The sequence below is a fragment of the Pantherophis guttatus genome, chromosome 1 (genome assembly GCF_059756535.1).
Source record: "Pantherophis guttatus breed Tessera chromosome 1, ASM5975653v1, whole genome shotgun sequence".
Taxonomy (NCBI): Eukaryota; Metazoa; Chordata; class Lepidosauria; order Squamata; family Colubridae; genus Pantherophis; species Pantherophis guttatus.
In genome coordinates, this window is record NC_142063.1 from 4,360,057 (window position 1) to 4,379,232 (window position 19,176).

At 38.1% G+C, this 19,176-nt stretch overlaps 1 protein-coding gene across 1 annotated transcript in view; it reads left to right on the plus strand.

Annotated features, from left to right (window-relative positions):
* LOC117659042 (uncharacterized) overlaps positions 1-19,176 on the plus strand; it is a 105,847-nt gene that overhangs the window by 23,589 nt on the left and 63,082 nt on the right. Inside the window, exon 5 of the mRNA XM_087883577.1 lies at positions 1,700-1,918. Within this exon, the coding sequence (XP_087739703.1) occupies positions 1,700-1,918 (219 nt within the window). The remainder of the gene's footprint in view (positions 1-1,699; positions 1,919-19,176) is intronic.

Consider the following 19,176-nt stretch of genomic DNA (forward strand, 5'->3'; position numbering starts at 1 on the left):
TTTTACTTTTATTTTATTTTATCATATTTGTATACCACCCTACTCCCGGAGGACTCAGGGCGGTGAACAGCCAAGATAAAAATGCAAAGGACATACAAAAGTTAAAAACTATTAAAAATAAATTAAATAATTTGGGCTCAAAAAACAAATTTAAGACATCCAATTTATATAAAACATTTAAAACCCAATTTAAAAGGGAGAGTTAGGCCAGACCAGCCTGTTGGAATAAAAACGTTTTTAGGGCGCGGCGGAAGATAATCCCCTTTTGTAACTATCTGACAAGATAAATCAAGATAAATCAATGGGGACACCAAATTCACTTAATTCAATTCAAATCTTTACTGTCACTGCACAACATATGGGCAATGAGATTGGTGGAGCTCCCTCAGTGCACCCCCTCCCCCTCCAACACAATACAACTCACAGTGAAGACAGAAAATCCCTAACCTAATAAATCATATTAACAAAACACCCAGTCCTATTGCACCAGTGTGAACATGTTACACATTACCCCGGCCCTGCAGTCCATCATACTACGTAGTCATGATTTTATTTCTCATTCAGGAGTCTGACAGCCCACGGATTAAAAACTGTTCTTCAGTTTGTTTGTGTGGCTGGCTATACTTCTATATCTCCTTCGTGATGGTAGGAGGGTAAAGAAATGATGACTAGGGTGAGAGTCATCCCTGAGGATTTTCCTCACCCTTCCAAGGCAACGAGCCCTACATTACTATGTTAACTACGTTACTAAGTTAACAACTGCAGTGATTCCCCTACAACTGTGGCAGGAAAGGGCAAAACTCACTTAACAAATATCTCACTTTGCAACAGAAAGTTTGGGTTCTATCGTGGTCATAAATTGAGGACTACCTGTAATTCTGTCATTTGGTTAAAACTGGGGTTGTGGAAGCCAAAATCCAAATGCCCAATGATAAAGAGAATCTTTTTTTTTAATTTTAATTTTTTATTTTTAAACAAACATACATAAAACCATCTTCAATTGCAAACTGTGTCGTTTGGTTACAAGTCTTTTGTGCATCATTCACCGAATTCATAGCTTACAATTTACAATTTACCTAGATTCTCATATCATCGATCTAATATATATCTATATATTGTTATCCTCATTAATCATTTATTTAACTATGACTATTTCTTCCCTCATTATCATTCAAAGTATTCTAAGATTTGAGTTAATTTTTATTATAACATTCATTTCAGCCTCCTGAATCTATCCAATAATAATACGTCTACATGTTATATTTCACATACTGTAGTTCTACAATTCTTGTATTGTGAAAGTCTCTACCATATTTCATTTCCATATTTTTTTATCTAACCATTGATAAAATAGGTCCCATATCTTATAGTATTGTTTATCTTTTTGTTCTCTAATTTCAAATGTCAATTTGCTCATTTCAGCACATTCCAATATTTTCTTAATAACTTCATCCTGCGTTGGTATTTTCTCATTTTTCCAATTTTTTGATAAAGAGAATCTTTTGTATTGTTGGGAAATGAGTCAAATATCTGATGTTACTCTTGATTGTTCAGATCTCAAATAAGGGAGCAACTGTAGCTTTTCAGATGTACACATATCTCCTAAACTGATGGCCAGCATAGAATGATAGAAGCCACGATCTCTCATTTCTGCCTTTCAGCTAATTGCTCCAATTTTTGAAGATCCCTTTTCTTTCAGCTTCTTGCCAATTTGAGGAATGTGCACTTCAACAACAGTGCGGGAGATGAAGTCTCCTTCTCACAAAACGGACTGAGAACTGTTCGTTATGATATCGTCAACTGGGTTGTCCACCCCAATAAATCTTTAATCTCTATGAAAGTTGGGCAAAAGAATCCCAGGGCTGCCCCAGGCCAGGATTTCACCGTTAACTCTGATGCAATCATCTGGGCCACAAAGGTGAGCTCAGGAAGGAAATGTTGTAAATTTAGGAAGATAATCGCTTTCTCCTGGGGATGCTGAACATACTTCTAAGGTGAAAACAAGGTCTATAGATGCAGAAAAGACCTTTGGTATTTGATGAATTCCCTGCACTTGAGGTTAACAGATTTCAGATCAAATTTGTGAAAGCTCCGACAATGGGTGGGAACGGGAAGAACTTCTGCTTGAAACCAAGATGCTATTAGATCAGGCAGTGATTTCCATGGACCATTCCTGTTCAGTTGGATCTTCATCATTCCTTCTTTTAGAAAAACTGTAGCTCAATGTAACAAGCCTTCCTTTGCACACTGAGGTTCAAGATTCAAACTTTAGCATCCATTGGTGAGTCTGGCCTGATTCTCCCATGACCTTTTCCAAGTTTCTGTAACACTTTGGTGAACAATTTCTTATGATAACATTCTCAACAGGAAAATAGGAATTGGAAATGAATAAATATAGAATCTTCATTGCACAGGCCACCTCAAACACTTCCCTTTTCTCTTTTAGAAGGTGCCCTTTGCCAGGTGTGGCATGAAGAGGTGCCATGCAGGAGAAAGGAGAAGAGTTCCAGAGGGCAAGCCAGTTTGCTGCTACCAATGTGCCCCTTGTCCAGAAAGAACCATCTCAAATAAGACAGGTAGAACACTTTTCAAATGAAGATCTTCCAGGATCTAGGAAGTCATTCAGTAGAGAAAGATGTTAATGTTGTCATTTTCGTTGGGAATACACTACATCAGAGTATTTATTCTTTTCAGCAGAAACTGTCAATTTATGGATCTGAGCTGTCCTGACCCGACAGGCCATTTTTCTGCTCCTCAATAATTTGATGCAGGATAATTTTAGGGCATAATGCATGGTTTCCCTAGTAACCATACCAACTGTCATATCCCATCAGGAAAACTATCATCATTTGTGGCTTGGCCAGAGGAGTAAAAGGACACTCATGTCACCCTTGGGAAGGGTGCTCATGACAGATATCCCTGCAATACTTACACAAATATTCTTAATTTCAGATGCAGCCCGCTGTGATCTTTGCCCAGAAGATCAATATCCCAACAAGGACAAGGACCGCTGCATTGCCAAGAAGATCCACTTCCTTTCCTATCAAGAGACCCTGGGATAGACTTCCGGTTTCCTTGTCTTCGGCGACGGCGGCGCTCTTTGAAGCTCCGCCAGCCCCGCCGCCTGTAGAGCCGCTTCGAGACGAAGAAGCGGCTCGAAAACTTCTAAATCCATAGGATTGAAGAAGGAGAGATCGCAGGGCACAGGTTGAGCCCCTGTAACCCCCCAGGGAAGTTTCTGGGGAGAGAACAGGCGTGGCTCCCTCCCAACCTGCTGGAACTCCGGGCGACGTGGGACGATTCTGCTTTTGCAGAACAAGCCGGCTGCAGGAAACTTAAAGCGAAAGAACCAGCTTTAATAAACAGCGAAACTACCTGAATCCGAAATTTGGAAACGCAAGTATTAGCACTTTGTTGACTTTTCAATCTGAGATAATGCGAATGAGTGAAAGTGCTTTGAAAAAACATGGCGCCTAGCTTCAGAGTTAACGAGCCAGCGAGTGTGGATTGGTGAAGTTATTTTGTTTTGCTACAAAGTTTCCAAGTTGCTACTAAGCTGCCTTGCTTGTTATAAGAGAAATAACTGGGAAATTTTTTCCCTTTTCAATATTGGACTTTGCTTTATTTTAACCCTTGTTTGATCAAATCTGGGGGACTTTTTTAGAAGTCTTTGTGCAGGAGGGAAAGGAAAAGGAACTTCCCTCTTTAGAAAAACTAGATCACGAGCCAGGATGGCTTCAAAGAAGCAGGAAGGGAAGGCATTAGGGGGGGGATCCCCCACACACAAACAGCAAACGCAACTTCCCCCTGCTCAACAGCTACAAACTCAGAAAAAAGAATTTGATGTGGGAGATTTAAAAGAATTTATTTCTAAAACTCTGGATGACAAATTTCAAAAATGTCAACAGGAGATAGATGATAAATTTCAAAAATCACATCAGGAACTTATGCAGGAAATTAATGAAGTCAAAGACATGGTGAAACAGAATCAAAATAAGGTGACCAAAAAAATATCAGAAGTGGCGTCTGGCCTGGCAGAATTTATTGGGAAAGTTGATTATAAAGTTGAAGAATTCAAATCAGAAGTTAATGTCAAGATGAAAGACAATGATTATAAAATTGATGAAGTTGATAATAAAATGCAGAGAATTGATGATGAGATTGTTATGATACAATTCCGGGCGATGGAATTCGCCATACGGCTTCGGGGAATTCGAGAGGAGGAGAGACAGGATTTGAGACAAGTTTGTTCTGAAGCCTTGGCCAAGATTCTACAAGTTAATCCTGATGTGGTATTTCACAAAATAGATAAAATCTATAGAGTGAACTCTTGGGTGGCCAGACAAAGACAACTGCCTAGAGATGTGGTCATATACTTTACAGAAAGAGGAATTAGAAATGATATTCTGCAAAAATCTTTTTATACTTCTGTACAAGTGGGGGGTTCACGACTTCAAATCTTTAAAGAATTACCTCCTAAAATGCTGAAAGCCAGAAAAGAATTTGGTTTTCTTGTTAAGGAACTGAGAAATTTACAGATACCCTTCCGGTGGGACGCTCCAGCTGGGTTAATTTTTAGATACAAGGGAGAAGGGTATCGGTTGAATACCGTGGAGAAGGCACAACACTTTTACACTACTATTCTTAAGGAAAGAACACCATCTCCATGTACATCCACAGTTTTGGAGATTAAAGAGAGTGAAGAGAGGCAATTGCAAGAACAGTCCAAGCAGGAATTAGAAGTAGTGCAAGGTGCAGAAGGAGGTTTTCTGAGTGAGCCCTTGTTGGATTCTTCTCCAATTTTGGATTTGATTCAGTTGACAGAAGTTAAAGATCAATGTATAACTAGAGCCCAATCCAAGCTACTTAAACAAAAGCAACAACAACAGGAAAGACAAGACAAGAAGGCAGTTAAGAGTACCGTACAAGAGAGTGGAGCTATGGGAGGAGCGAGATCGAAGCTCTCGGATGAACTTCAAATATTTTGCTCTGTGCTCCAGAAAGAGGCTGATGACCTTTAAGTGTCTATCTTGGAATGTCAATGGGTTGAATTCAGCACAGAAAAGGAAGAAATTATTTACATATTTGAAACAATTTAATAATGATATAATATGTTTACAAGAAACGCATATCACAACTCAAGATCAAAAATATTTGATAAATTCAAAACTAGGAGCACATTATATATCTTCAACTTCGCAGAAAAAGAATGGTGTGGTTATTTATGTAAATAAAAAATTAACAGCGAAAGTTATAGAAGCAGATCAAGATGGTAGGTTTGTAGCAATTGAATTGCTCACAGCAAATGGTCAAATTCTTTTGATTGGAATTTATGCTCCCAACCAACAACAGGATTATTTTTACATACTAAAATATTGCAATGGGACTATAGATCTATTTTAATTATGGGAGACTGGAATGGAGTAATTGATTCTAAACTAGATAAAAAGAGCTTGGCAAAGTCTAGAATTAGACTACCACAGACTTTTTTTGATATGAAAGAAGATATGGAATTAAAAGATGTTTGGAGAATACATAATCCAAATGAATTGGACTACACTTTTTTTTCGGATAGACATAGATCTTTTTCTAGGATTGATTTTATCCTGTTGTCAAATGATCTACTTGTTAAGACAAAAAGAACAAAGATTTTTCCAAGAACTTTGACTGACCATAGCCCTGTATGGATAGAAATTGAGATGGATAAGGTTGAGAGACGTTCTTGGAGATTAAATGAGAACTTGTTTAGATATGAAAAAAATATAATAGAACTTAAAAAGCACTTGAAAGAATTTTTTGAAATAAATTTGAATAAAGGTACCCCAATTGAAATTGTTTGGGATGCAAGTAAAGCTTATATGAGAGGGGTACTCATCTACATGAATTCTAAACATAGACTGTTCCGACAAAAGAAAAGATCTGAGTTGGAAATGGAAATAAAGAATAAAGAACAGTTACTTATTAAAAACCCAACAGATGAAAGAATACGAAGTGCTATAAAACTTTTGAAAGACCAATTTCAAATGCTTATGGCGGAACAAGTTGCAACAAGTTTACAATATGCGAAGCATAATACATTTTGCAACGCTAACAAACCGGGCAGATGGTTGGCTTACACATTGAGGAAAAAACAAAGTATACGGACTATTGATAGTATTGATATTGGAGGGAAAGAAATCTTTCAACAAAAACTAATTAAAGAAGCTTTTGTGGATTATTATACTAAACTATATGCCAAAGAAGAGGTGCAGAATGGACTTATAGAAAAATATTTAAAGGATAAGAGAGTTACAAAAATTACTGATCAACAAAAGGAAAGAATGAATTATCCTATAACAGAGGAGGAGATAACAGCAGCAATTAAACAGCTAAAAACAGCCAAAGCTCCTGGCACGGATGGTTTGACTGCAGTGTATTACAAAACTTTACAAGCTGAAATGGTGGGACAACTTAGAGATTTATTTTGCAATATTCAACAAGGGGGTAAAATACCCCCATCCTGGACAACTGCTTATATATCTTTGATACCAAAAGAACAAGTTGGTCCTAAAAAACCAGAGAACTACAGACCAATATCTCTTTTGAACACAGACTATAAAATTTATGCGAAGGTATTAGCCAACAGGTTGATGCCAGTAATCCAAAAGGTGATTCATGCGGACCAAGCGGGATTTATTGAGGGCAGATATATGAAGGACAATGTAAGGCAAGTAATAGACTTATTGGAATATCTTGATAAGAATAAACAGATTTCTGCAGTGCTGGTTTTTTTGGATGCGGAGAAGGCCTTTGATAGAGTGGATTGGAATTTTCTACTAAAGACTTTAAAAAAGATGGGCTTTGGGGACCAATTTATACAGGCGATCTCAGCAATTTATCAAGAGCAAAAAGCACAGATTATTATTAATGGAAGTTTGACGACAGAGTTTAAAATTGAAAAAGGAACAAGACAGGGATGTCCGTTGTCCCCACTTTTATTTATTTTAACATTGGAAGTCTTGCTAAATATAATACGGGACTCAAAAATTTTGAAAGGCATAATGATAAGGCAAGAGGATTATAGAATAAAGGCATTTGCAGATGATCTGGTGGTTACCCTATCACAACCAATGGAATCAATAATCTTGATGAACGACATTATACAAGACTATGGTAGAGTTTCAGGTTTTAGAGTGAACTCAAAAAAGACTAAAATGATAGTCAAAAATATGACACAAGATCGTAAACATGAGTTTGAAAGGAGGGCAGGTTTTGAAATTGTACCTAAGGTAAAATATCTTGGAGTCCAGGTTGCAGAATCAAATATGAAATTGTTTCAAAATAATTATGAGGTGTTGTGGCGAGAGGTTCAGAAAGACATGGAGACTTGGAAAAAGCTGCAACTGTCTTTACTTGGAAGAATAGCAGCAGTTAAGATGAACATTTTGCCAAGATTTCTGTTTTTGTTTCAAATGATTCCGGTGCTTAAAAGTGATAAACAACTGAAAGTTTGGCAAACTGGACTTAATAAGTTTGTCTGGAACGAGAAAAAGCCGAGAGTGAAATTGAAAATTATGCAAGATGTTCCAGAAAGAGGAGGCCTTAAACTTCCAAACCTACAGTTATATTATGATGCAGCAGCTTTAACTTTAACAAGTGATTGGTTTGGAAGTAAAAAGGCTGGAATATTGAATGCAGAAAGTTTTGATCTTGAATTTGGATGGCATGCTTACCTATTTTATGATGACAAAGTTGATAAAGTATTTAAAAGTCATATACTTAGAGACTCTTTGATGAGAGTTTGGAAGAAGCACCGACTCAAATGGGATTATAAAATACCGCTATGGCTGGATCTTGGTCATACCTTGTGGAATACAAATATAATGTCACTCGGGGGGTTTTTATACAAAGAGGTTCTTTTTACAGATGCGGGCAGATAGCAGTTGAAGACATTGCAGACACTGTTGGACGAAGGGATTAATTTAACCTGGTTACAATATAATCAATTACAATTGAGATGGAAAGAGGACCAAAAAACTGGTATTATGTTGCATGAGGAAGAATTGGTTAGACATATAAGAGAGAAAGGTCCAATGCATATTAAAAGGCTTTACAATGTTTTGCTAGAAAGGGATTCAGAAACGGAATTAGTTAAAGATTGTATGATTAAGTGGGCACAAAATTTTGAAGAACCAGTGATGTTGGAAACATGGGAAAAAAATTGGGTTCAGAATGTTAAATTTACACAGTCGCAGAATTTGAGGGAAAATTTTTATAAAATGTTTTATAGATGGCATTTAGATCCTAAAAAGTTGTCATGTATGTACCCTAATGTTCAGCCAAAATGTTGGAGATGCGAATGTTTGGATGCTACGTATTATCATGTTTGGTGGACCTGTAGGAAAGTTAAGGCTTTTTGGATAAAAATATGGTGGGTCATGCAGAATGTTTTGAAGAAAAAAATTCAATTTTCTCCACAATTGTTTTTATTGGGTATAGTTAAGGGTTTTACACGGGGTGAAATAAAATTAATATTGTATATGATAACAGCAGCAAGATTGTTGATAGGTAAATATTGGAAGAATGAAGCTTTGCCTACTATTGAGGAATGGACTTTGAAGATGGCCAGTTTTGCAGAGATGGCGAAGATTTCAGCATATTTAAAAGATTGTTCACAAGAGACTTATGAATGGGAATGGAAAAGGTGGATAGAATATGTTCAGAACAAATACCAAACTAGAAAGTACCAAATAGCTTTTATTTGAAAACAATGTATTAGAAATATTTTAATGTAAAGAGATAAAGAGGGAAAATTATATAGGGGGAGGGATGGGTTCAGGTATATATATCAGTATTATTAGTTATGAGTACATAATAGGGAAGTCTGGGGGGGAGGGTTAGGGAGGGCTAGGGAGGACGGGAAGTTTGGGGAGGGAGGTGGGGGGGTGAAAAAAAGGGGTGAAAATGTAATTGTAAAACTTTTGCAATAAAAAAAAAAAAAAGAGACCCTGGGATACATTTTAGCTTCTTTAGCTCTTTTCCTTTCGCTGATCACAACTGCTGTCCTGGTGATTTTCTGTAAACATCACAACACACCAATTGTCAAGGCCAACAACCGAGATCTCACCTATGTCCTCCTGGTCTCCCTCCTGCTCTGCTTCCTCTGTTCCTTCCTCTTCATTGGTCGACCTGGGAAGATCATCTGTCTCTTCCAACAATCTGCCTTTGCCATTCTCTTTTTCCTTGCAGTTTCCTCTGTGTTGGCAAAAACTGTCATGGTGGTTCTGGCTTTCATGGCCACCAAGCCAGGGAACAAGACAAGGAAACTCTTAGGAAAACCACTGACCAACTCCATTATCATAGCCTGTCCCCTGATACAAGCAGTTCTTTGTGCCACCTGGCTAGTAACCTCTCCCCCATTTCCCAACTTTGACTTCCACTCCTTGGTAGGAGAAGTCATCTTGGAATGTGATGAAGGCTCAGATTCAATGTTTTACATTGTCCTTGCCTATCTGGGTTTCCTTGCTGTCATCAGTTTCATGGTAGCCTTTCTGGCCAGGAAATTGCCTGACAGCTTTAATGAAGCCAAGTTCATTACATTTAGCATGCTGGTGTTTTCCTGCGTTTGGGTCACCTTCCTCCCTGCCTATCTGAGCACCAAAGGGAAGTCCATGGTAGCTGTGGAGATCTTCTCCATCTTGGCTTCTGGAGCCAGTCTCTTGGCCTGTATTTTTTTCCCCAAGTGCTACATTATTCTACTAAGACCGAATCTGAATTGTAGAGAGAATATAATGAGGCACAAGAATCTCTGATTTTTTTGCAGAATTTAGAACTTCTTTTTGGTTTTGGGAATTACCTGCCTTTTTCACTAATTCCATTTTTTCCCACTGAGATCCCAGTGATTAACTTGGAAAATACTCATAGATATTAAAGATATGGATATTTACAGTATTTCCACCTAGTTTCACACTTTATTATAATCAAATGAATCTTTAAAAATAGGTTGGGTTAAGTTCACGATCAATGTTTTTTAGCCTGTTCATTTTCTTACTTCCCTGAGGCTTGCTGTTTTCCTACTAAATTTTGCATTCAATTATCCATTAAAGGTTTAAATGAACCACATTATTCTGCTCTCAATTAATTGAGATACATATTTATTATTAAATATGATCATGTAAAGTAGACATTGAGGACACTTTCTTTCCCTTGTTATTTTTATTACTTAATTATTACGATGAAAGAAGGATGCGGACATAGACGGAAGAAAGGAATGAAGGATGGATGAGAATAAATGACTGGTTGTGACTTGTTCATTACTAAGGTGGGAGGAAAACAAGGTTATATGACGGTCTCTTGCTTGTTTAATAAACTTACACATAAAAATACACAAAATGCTTAAAAATTGGTTATTTGGAGAGCAAAATTTCTGTTTAATATAACAGAACAACCGAATTGGAGGTCTTCTAGTCCAATCCCCTGCTCAACCACAAAACCCTATATCGTTTCAGACCTCTTCTTAAAAACTTCCAGTATTGGAGCATCCACAGCTTCTGAAGCAGTAGTAAGTTTCTACCAGTTCATCCCGGTTCGTGAGAACCAGTAGCAGCAGTGATGAGAGGCTCCGCCCACCCACCGGATGTCATCACAGACGGTCTGTGCATGCACAGGTTCTGCACATGCACCGATGCATGGGCTCAAAGCACAGGGGCGCACACAAGCGGTCATGATAGCGAACCGGTAGCGAAGGTAAGTGGAACCCACCACTGTTCTGCAGGCAAGTTGTTCCACTGATTAATTGTTCTCAACTGTCAGGAAATTTCTCCTAGGTTGCTTCTCTCGTTGATTATGCTCTCTACATGGGGCTCCCCTTGAGGTGCACCCGGAGGCTCCAGCTGGTGCAGAATGCGGCCTCGCGGGGGATTATGGGAGCCAGGGGGCGCTCCCATGTGACACCTCTCCTGTGTGAGCTGCATTGGCTTCCGGTGGTCTTCCAGGTGCGCTTCAAGGTGTTGGTCACCACCTTTAAAGTGCTCCATGGCATCGGACCTGGGTATTTGCGGGACCGCCTTCTGCTGCCAATAACCTCCCACCAGCCAGTATGCTCCCACAGAGAGGGACTCCTCAGGGTGCCGTCAGCCAGGCAATGTCAGCTGGCAACCCCCAGGGGAAGGGCCTTCTCTGTGGCAGCACCCACCCTCTGGAACGATTTGTCCCCGGAGATACGGAGGATACCAGATCTCCGGGCTTTTCGCCGTGCCCTAAAAACTTTTCTTTTCCATCAAGCAGGGCTGGCGTGAACCCCACCCCCCTTTCTGAGATATTAGATTTTTAATTGTCTAATGGGTTTTAGTTGTGAGGTTTTTAAATTTTCGGCCAAAGTGTATAATTCTTTTACATTTTTAAATTTTGTACTGAAATGTTTTTTACTTGGCTGTGCACCGCCCTGAGTCCACTAGGAGAAGGGCGGTATACAAATTTTAAAAAATAAATGAATAAAAAATAAATAAAAATAATTATTTCCACCCATTGCTTCTCATCCTGCCTTCAGGTGATAATATATTGTCCACAATCTCAAACAGTTCGCAACAAATGTTCCACTGATTTGATATTTATACTCATTGTGAGTATGTCGTTGAAGACAAAGATAGCTATGTTTGACAGAGAAATGTAGTGAATAATTGGCAAGATGGTCTTGTCATAGAATTTCTGTTCCCAGTGACCGCCTAGAGAAATTCAGTCTTCGGTTTCAGAAGGATGGATTTTTGTATCGTGGTAGAGCATATAATAAAGATAAGGAAATGGATGGAACAATAGTGGTATCAACTTCTTCTTGTCCTGCCTTCAGGTGACAATATGTTGTCCACAATCTCAAACAGTTTTCAACAAATGTAAAAGTAAGGTTCTACATTTAGGCAAGAAAAACCAAATGCACAGGTACAATATAGGTGGTACCTTGCTCAATAATAGCAACTATGAAAGGGATCATGGAGTCTTAGTGAACAATCACTTAAATATGAGCCAGCAGTGTGTTACAGATGCCAAAAAAGCCAATGCAAACCTAAATTGCATTAACAGAGGGATGCAATCAGGATCAAGGGAGGTACTAATATCCCTCTCTAAAGCCTTAGTAAAACCACACCTGCCATCCAGTTTTGGTCACCACACTATAAAAAAGATGTTCAGACTCTAGAAAACCAGGATGATTAGGGGACTGGAGGCTAGAACATATGAATAACAGTTGAAGAATTGGGCATGGCTAGTCTAGCGAAGAGAAGGACCAATTAATTTAATTAATCATATTTCTATGCCACCCAACTCCCAAGGGACATCCAAAGGAGACATGATAGCAGTGTTCTAACATTTGAGGGGCTGCCACAGAGAGGAGGGGCTCAATCTATTTTCCAAAGCACCTGAAGGCCAGACAAGGAATAATGGATGGAATCTGAGAAGAAGATTCAACCTAGAAATAAGGAGAAATTTTCTGACAGTGAGAACCATCAACCAATGGAACAGAAGTTGCCTTTAGAAGTTGTGGGAGCTTCATCCCTGGAAGCTTTCAGAAAGAAACTGGACTACGATCTGTCTGAAATGGTCTAGAGCTGGGGTGTCAAACTCACCTCATCACAGCAATGTATCAGGACTCCCCCCCCTTCGTTAAACCGGGCGTAGGCATGGCCAGCACATGATACATCTGGCCTGTGGGCCAGGAGTTTGACAGCCCTGGTATAGGTTCTCCTGATTGAAGGGGGTGAGGTTGGAGTAGGTGATTTACAACTCTGTTATTCTGAAATCTTGAGTACCCTGCTCTCTATTTTAAAAAAATTATAGGAGAAATAAGGTTGTACATCATCCCTAACCATGCAGGAGTAAATAAACCAGTTCTTACACACACATACACCTGCATTATTGGTCACTTTCACAAGGCTACAACTGATCACCATGCTCTTCTATCTTAACAACTCCGGCAAAGGCCAGACTCCATCTTGGGTGTAGGTGCTCAGTTTCAGGTAGGCCGAATACCTTGTCCTGCATCTTGACCCTCAAGTCCATCTGCTCCTAGGATCAACAACAAGGCACATAAACATGTTTTCCCCTTCAGGTGTCTGGAGAGTATTGCTAAATGAGTAGGATGCTACTTTTTCTAGCCATTGTTGGAAGAACGGGAAATTTTAATGTATCCCCCATAGATCTCAATCCTCAAGTCTTCCAAGATAAAACCTGCTTGAATGAAATAAGGACTGAACTCTGCCAAAGGATCTAGAGATGTCACCTTAGTCTGTTTTGCAAAGAAGTAATTTTGTGTGATCCATAAAACGTGACTCCATTTCCTCTTCAGTGATGACCTGAACGAGGTAAGAGAAAGCCCACTTGATAGTAAGGCTACCCAAGAGTCACAGTCTACTTCTTCTGTGCTAAAAACCTTGATGAGATTTTTTTTTTTTAATCATGATCTAGAAGGAAGGTGAGAATAATGAATGGGCTGCTTCTCCTGCTGCTTCTCTTTTGGCTCCTGCCTTCAACAACTTGCAAGATAATGCAAAGTGTGTCAGATGTAAATGCCTTATTCCCTAATGTGTAAATAATGTATATATGGGATATCAGGGGTTAACTTATTCTTTGACTCTTAATGTATTCATAATTCACCACTCCCACTCTTGGCTCCACCCTTTGTATATATAAGGAGCCACCTTCACCATTTTCTTTGCTTCTATCTGTGAATATTCAGTGAATATAGAATGCCTATTATAATTAAAGAGAAGTATATTTAAACCTCTAACTCTTATTACTATTATTGAGTCTGATCCTGAAAATATTGCAACAAGCTGGTAGCAGAGGATGGTTAATTGACTCAATAAATACCTAAAAATGTCTAAGAAAGATAGGCCCAACACCAGGGCCTACAGCAAAGAAATAGAAACTGAACAAGAAATAATCAACAAATCCACAAACGCGATTTCGAGAGAATCCGAAGAATACACCACTGAAGAAGAAGAATTAATAAATGAAAATGATGGCCAGGAGGAAATCGAAATAGAAAATAACGAACTCAGGTCAGAGATATTGAAGTTATTAAAAAGCCAGAAGAATGATGAAAGCCTCATCGCGAACCTCCAAGAAATGCTGAAGAACAGCGGAGCAGCGAGAGAGAAAAACATCGCTAAAGAGAAACCCAAAGACCAAAAAACTGTGAGTGATATGACTACAGAGAAAGTCGTTATGAAAAAGAAAAAATGTGATCCCGCGCGAAATTTTGAATGGCAGCCATCTTGGTTTCAACAAGCCTCCAAAGTGAGCGAAGCAGAGCCAATCAAAATGCTCAGTTCAAAATTTCTGGCGCGAAAAACGTTGTCAGACAACGAAAGTGAAAAGGAGGATTCAAAATCTTCGGAAGAGCCAGAATCAGAAAGTGAAGACGACTTAACGAAATCCCAAGTAAAGTCAGCAATGAAGACGCTTTTTGCTGCATTTGGGCCAAAATTAAAAATTTCCAAAGCGCCAACGAAGAAGCAAGCGAACAAGCCGATACTTCAAGACCTGCACGCTCCCATCCTGACTTCGAGAGCGACGATGCCCGAGCCCAGAGAGCCATGTCGATTCCGCCCTACACCGCAGACCGAAGCAAGTGCCAACACACCCAAAAGAAAGAGAAGAACAGTCGCCGCCATCAGAACTCCTAAGACCGAGCCAGAGACCGACTCGTCTGAAGAGGAGCGGAGCGAGCGAGCTACAATGGAGAGAACCTTCCACGACGACGCCAAAGAAGAAATGAACAACGCGCATGTGCGAAACTACGTAGACGGTCCGGAAAGACTTGAACTGGCCAGAGAACCGCGCAGACTCGTTGCGAGCATCCCCATGCCGTTTTGCAATTTCCTACACTTGCGAGACCACGGACTACCTCAGGTTGTAAGTAATGGACAAAATAATGTGGGAAACTTACCCAGTGACTTCCCAAAACTTAGGGTTGATGGCATTAATTTGCAAGAATGGTATCAACAGCTCCAGGTTGTCTTTATGAAAGAAAATTTACTATTTTTTATCACTAGTCCCCCAAGAAGACCTTGGACTTTAAAAATAGATTGTTTACACCATAAGGCATTTTTCTTAATAATATCTAGCGTGTCTCCTGCAATGTATCATAGCATCAAACCAAATCTAACTGTTTCAGAAATAATTCAATGCATGTTTAATTTGTTTCACAGCGATAGTGTAGCTACCACCACAAGAATGTCTAAGGACTTCTTTTCCTCCAGAGTAAAACCAGGGGTTTCCATAAGTGAGCATTTAATATCTTTAAACAAAATAAGAGCTGAGCTGCATTTGAGGGGGGAAGTGATTTCAGATCAAACAATGAAAAGTGTTATTATCAACTCACTTGATTCATCATGGGATAGTTTTATGTCACACTTAGACACCATCAATCTAGGATATTTATCAATAGAAAGTCTGTCTAACAAATTGATAGCAGAAGACAATTCAAGAAAAAATCATTATAGCAATCACACAGAACACAAATCTTTTAGGAAGGTAGCTTTCCAAGAAAAATATAATGAAACTTTTAAATGCCACAATTGTGGGTCCAGGGAACACAATAGAAGAGATTGTCCCAAAATTTCAAAGGAAAGACATAGGTCAGAATATAGGAATAAATACAATTATAGACAGTCTTCCACAGATAGACATAAATATAGAAGCCCACCAAATTACAGAGAAAGTAGAGGGGGCAGAGAAAATTCAAAAGAGAGAAAATCTGGTTCACTGAATGGACTAAATAAACAAGACAGCACTAAAACGCAACAAAATGAGAACAATAATTGGCTTATTGATTCTGGGGCAACTAATCACACCACTAATAACAAAAATATATTGTCTTCATTTACAGAAGATAAGTTTGTAATAAAGGTAGCTAATCAAGAAAAAGTTCAAGTATTAGGCAGAGGGAATGTGACCTTGCCTGGTCTAGGAAAAATAGAGGGGGTATTGTTAATACCAGAAATACCTCATAACATACTAAGTGCCATAAAACTAAGCAGAGATTCTGACATCAATATAGTTTTCTCAAAGGGAAAAGCAACTTTAGAGAAGAATAAAACAAATGTAGGCACTGTGATGATTAAAGGAGGCCTACCCTATCTGATAACAAAAGAAAGATGGTTACATAACATTGATTCAAATATGGAAGATTGTATTGAGGCAGATGATGAAAATATCAGTAACAGTGACAATGATGAATGTAAAATATCTCATGATCACATAGATACACACAATGAGAAGAAACCAAAAATAGGTAAACCAATTCATGACGAGTGTGCTCACATCTTACATAGGAAGTTAGGACATGCAAGTTTTCCTGTAGTACAAAAAATGACTGAACACGCAGAAGGTGTCAAAATAAAAAATTGTGAAAATTATTTGGAATGCTCAGTATGTAAATCTACTAAACTAAAAACTAGTCCCAGGCCAAAAAAATCCACCAGATCAACTAACAAAATTTTTGACTTAGTACACATGGACTTAGTTGGCCCATTAACTCCATCAATCACTTATAGAAAACGTTACTTCCTAACAATAGTAGACGATTACAGTCGCTATGGCTTTGTTTACACATTAAAACACAAGGATGAAACCTTTCAAAAATTTAAGGAATTTTACAAACGCATAGAAACACAACATAATATCAGAATAAAACAAATTATGACAGATAGGGGATGTGAATTCATGTCTAAAGAATTCTCCCAATGGTTAAAGGATAGAGGAATGCTACATTACACGTCTAGTCCATTTTCTGCGTTCCAGAACGGGATTGTAGAGAGAAAGAATTCCACATTACAAACCATGATTAGGTGCACATTAGAGGATGCTGGTTTAGGCAAACAATTTTGGTCAGAAGCCTTACATTATTCTAATTACACTCAAAATAGAACCTGGTCCAGTATTGTGAATAAGACACCATATGAGGTGATGTATAATAGGAAACCAAAATTAGCACACATGCACATATTTGGGGTCACTGCAGACGTACACATACCTAAACAGTTGAGAAGAAAGGGAGAAAACGTATCCAGAAGACTAAGATTTATGGGATATGAAACTGGCACCAAAGGGTACAGATTCATTGATAATAATAACAAATTTATAGTTTCCAGAACAGCTGTGTTCCATGAACAGGCCAACTGGTCTAAATTACATCTTAATGAAATATTTCCAAATAAATGCAAAGATACAAAATCTCGTGAGGAAGGGACAATAGAAAATCAAAATATCAACAAAAATAAAAACAAAACCAAAACATGGACAAATAGTCAACACAAAATAAAGACAGACACATTAACAAAAAAGGAAGCAAGATATTTGCATGACTACCATAGCAAACCTGAAAGAGCTATTAGGAACAACAGAAATCAAATACCAAATAAATACAGAGATTACATAATGCATATGGATGGTGAACAAATAACACCTAATACATATGAGGAAGTATTAAAACTCCCTCGTGAAGAAAAGGGAAAATGGGAACTAGCTATGAAAAAAGAGATGGAAAGTTTGCAAGGATTAAATGTATTCACACCTGCGATTGCACCTAAAGATAAAACAATTATTGGTACCAGGTGGATTTATAAAATTAAGAACCTAGAAGGAGGCAATACCCTATACAAAGCTAGATTGGTTGCACAAGGTTATGCACAAAAATATCCGGAGGACTATACTGACACGTACTCCCCCACAGTAAGAACAGAGAGTGTTAAAACAGCTCTAGTAGTAGCATCCGCACTCAATCTTGATGTATTTCAATATGACATACAGACTGCGTATCTACACGCAAAACTAGATAAGGAAATATATGTAAGAGCACCTCACAGTCAATACACTAATAAAAATGAAATTTGGCTATTGAACAAAAGTCTATATGGGTTAAAACAATCTGGCAAAAGATGGTACGATTGCTTGGTAAAAGTACTTAAGACCATGGATTTCAACGCTACCACTGCTGATAACTGTTTCTTTGTCAAAAAGAGTGATGATTACATTGAATTTGTATTGATTTATGTAGATGATATTTTATATATAGGAAAACACAAAGAGAGAAGAGAAATCTTTGTAAACAAGCTAAATGAACATTTCTCGTTGAAATCTCTAGGTAAAGTAAACAAATACCTTGGTGTACAAATTAACAAAACTAGAAGGGGATTCAAACTTACTCAGAAAGATAAGATTATTGAACTTCTAAACAAATGCAATTTAAACAATGCCAAACCCTGTGACACTCCTATGCAAACTGATTTCCTTAGAAATACTGATGAATCTTCCCCTGAATTCAAGGATAATACATTTTATAGATCAGTCATAGGTTCACTTCTTTATATATCTAATTGGACTAGGCCAGATATTGCATTACCACTCAATTTATTATCAAGGCACGTTAGCAAACCAACAATGTATCACTGGGAAGCTGTCAAAAGAATTTTAAGATATCTGAAAAGTACATTAGACTTTTGCCTAGTATTAGAACCTAGTGATAATAAAGAACCAAAACTTACATGTTACGCAGATGCGGATTGGGCTGGAGATATATCATGCAGAAAAAGTACTTCTGGTTATATTTTTCTGTTAAATGACTGTCCAGTTTACTGGTACACTGGTAAACAAGAACTGGTAGCCACTTCAACCACAGAAGCGGAATATGTTTGTTTATCCAAAGCTGCAAATAACCTTGTATGGTTTAATGATTTAATTTCAGATGTTTGGAAAAAACCTGCTTTGCCTTTTGTTATGCATGAAGACAATAAAGCAGCCATTGAAATATCTAGATCCGATGCCATTGGACAAAGATCCAGGCATATAGATATAAAATTTAAGCATGTGAGACAATTGTCTCAAGATGGATTTATCAAAGCAGTGCATTGTGATACCTCTGAACAATTAGCTGACATATTGACGAAGCCTTTACCTTCTAAACAGCACAAATACTTAACTTCCAAATTGTATGTCTTATATTGTCCTGAATCTGAATGTAATTGGTGTTGTATAGCGAACCGGCATTTAGAGGGGGATTTGTCAGATGTAAATGCCTTATTCCCTAATGTGTAAATAATGTATATATGGGATATCAGGGGTTAACTTATTCTTTGACTCTTAATGTATTCATAATTCACCACTCCCACTCTTGGCTCCACCCTTTGTATATATAAGGAGCCA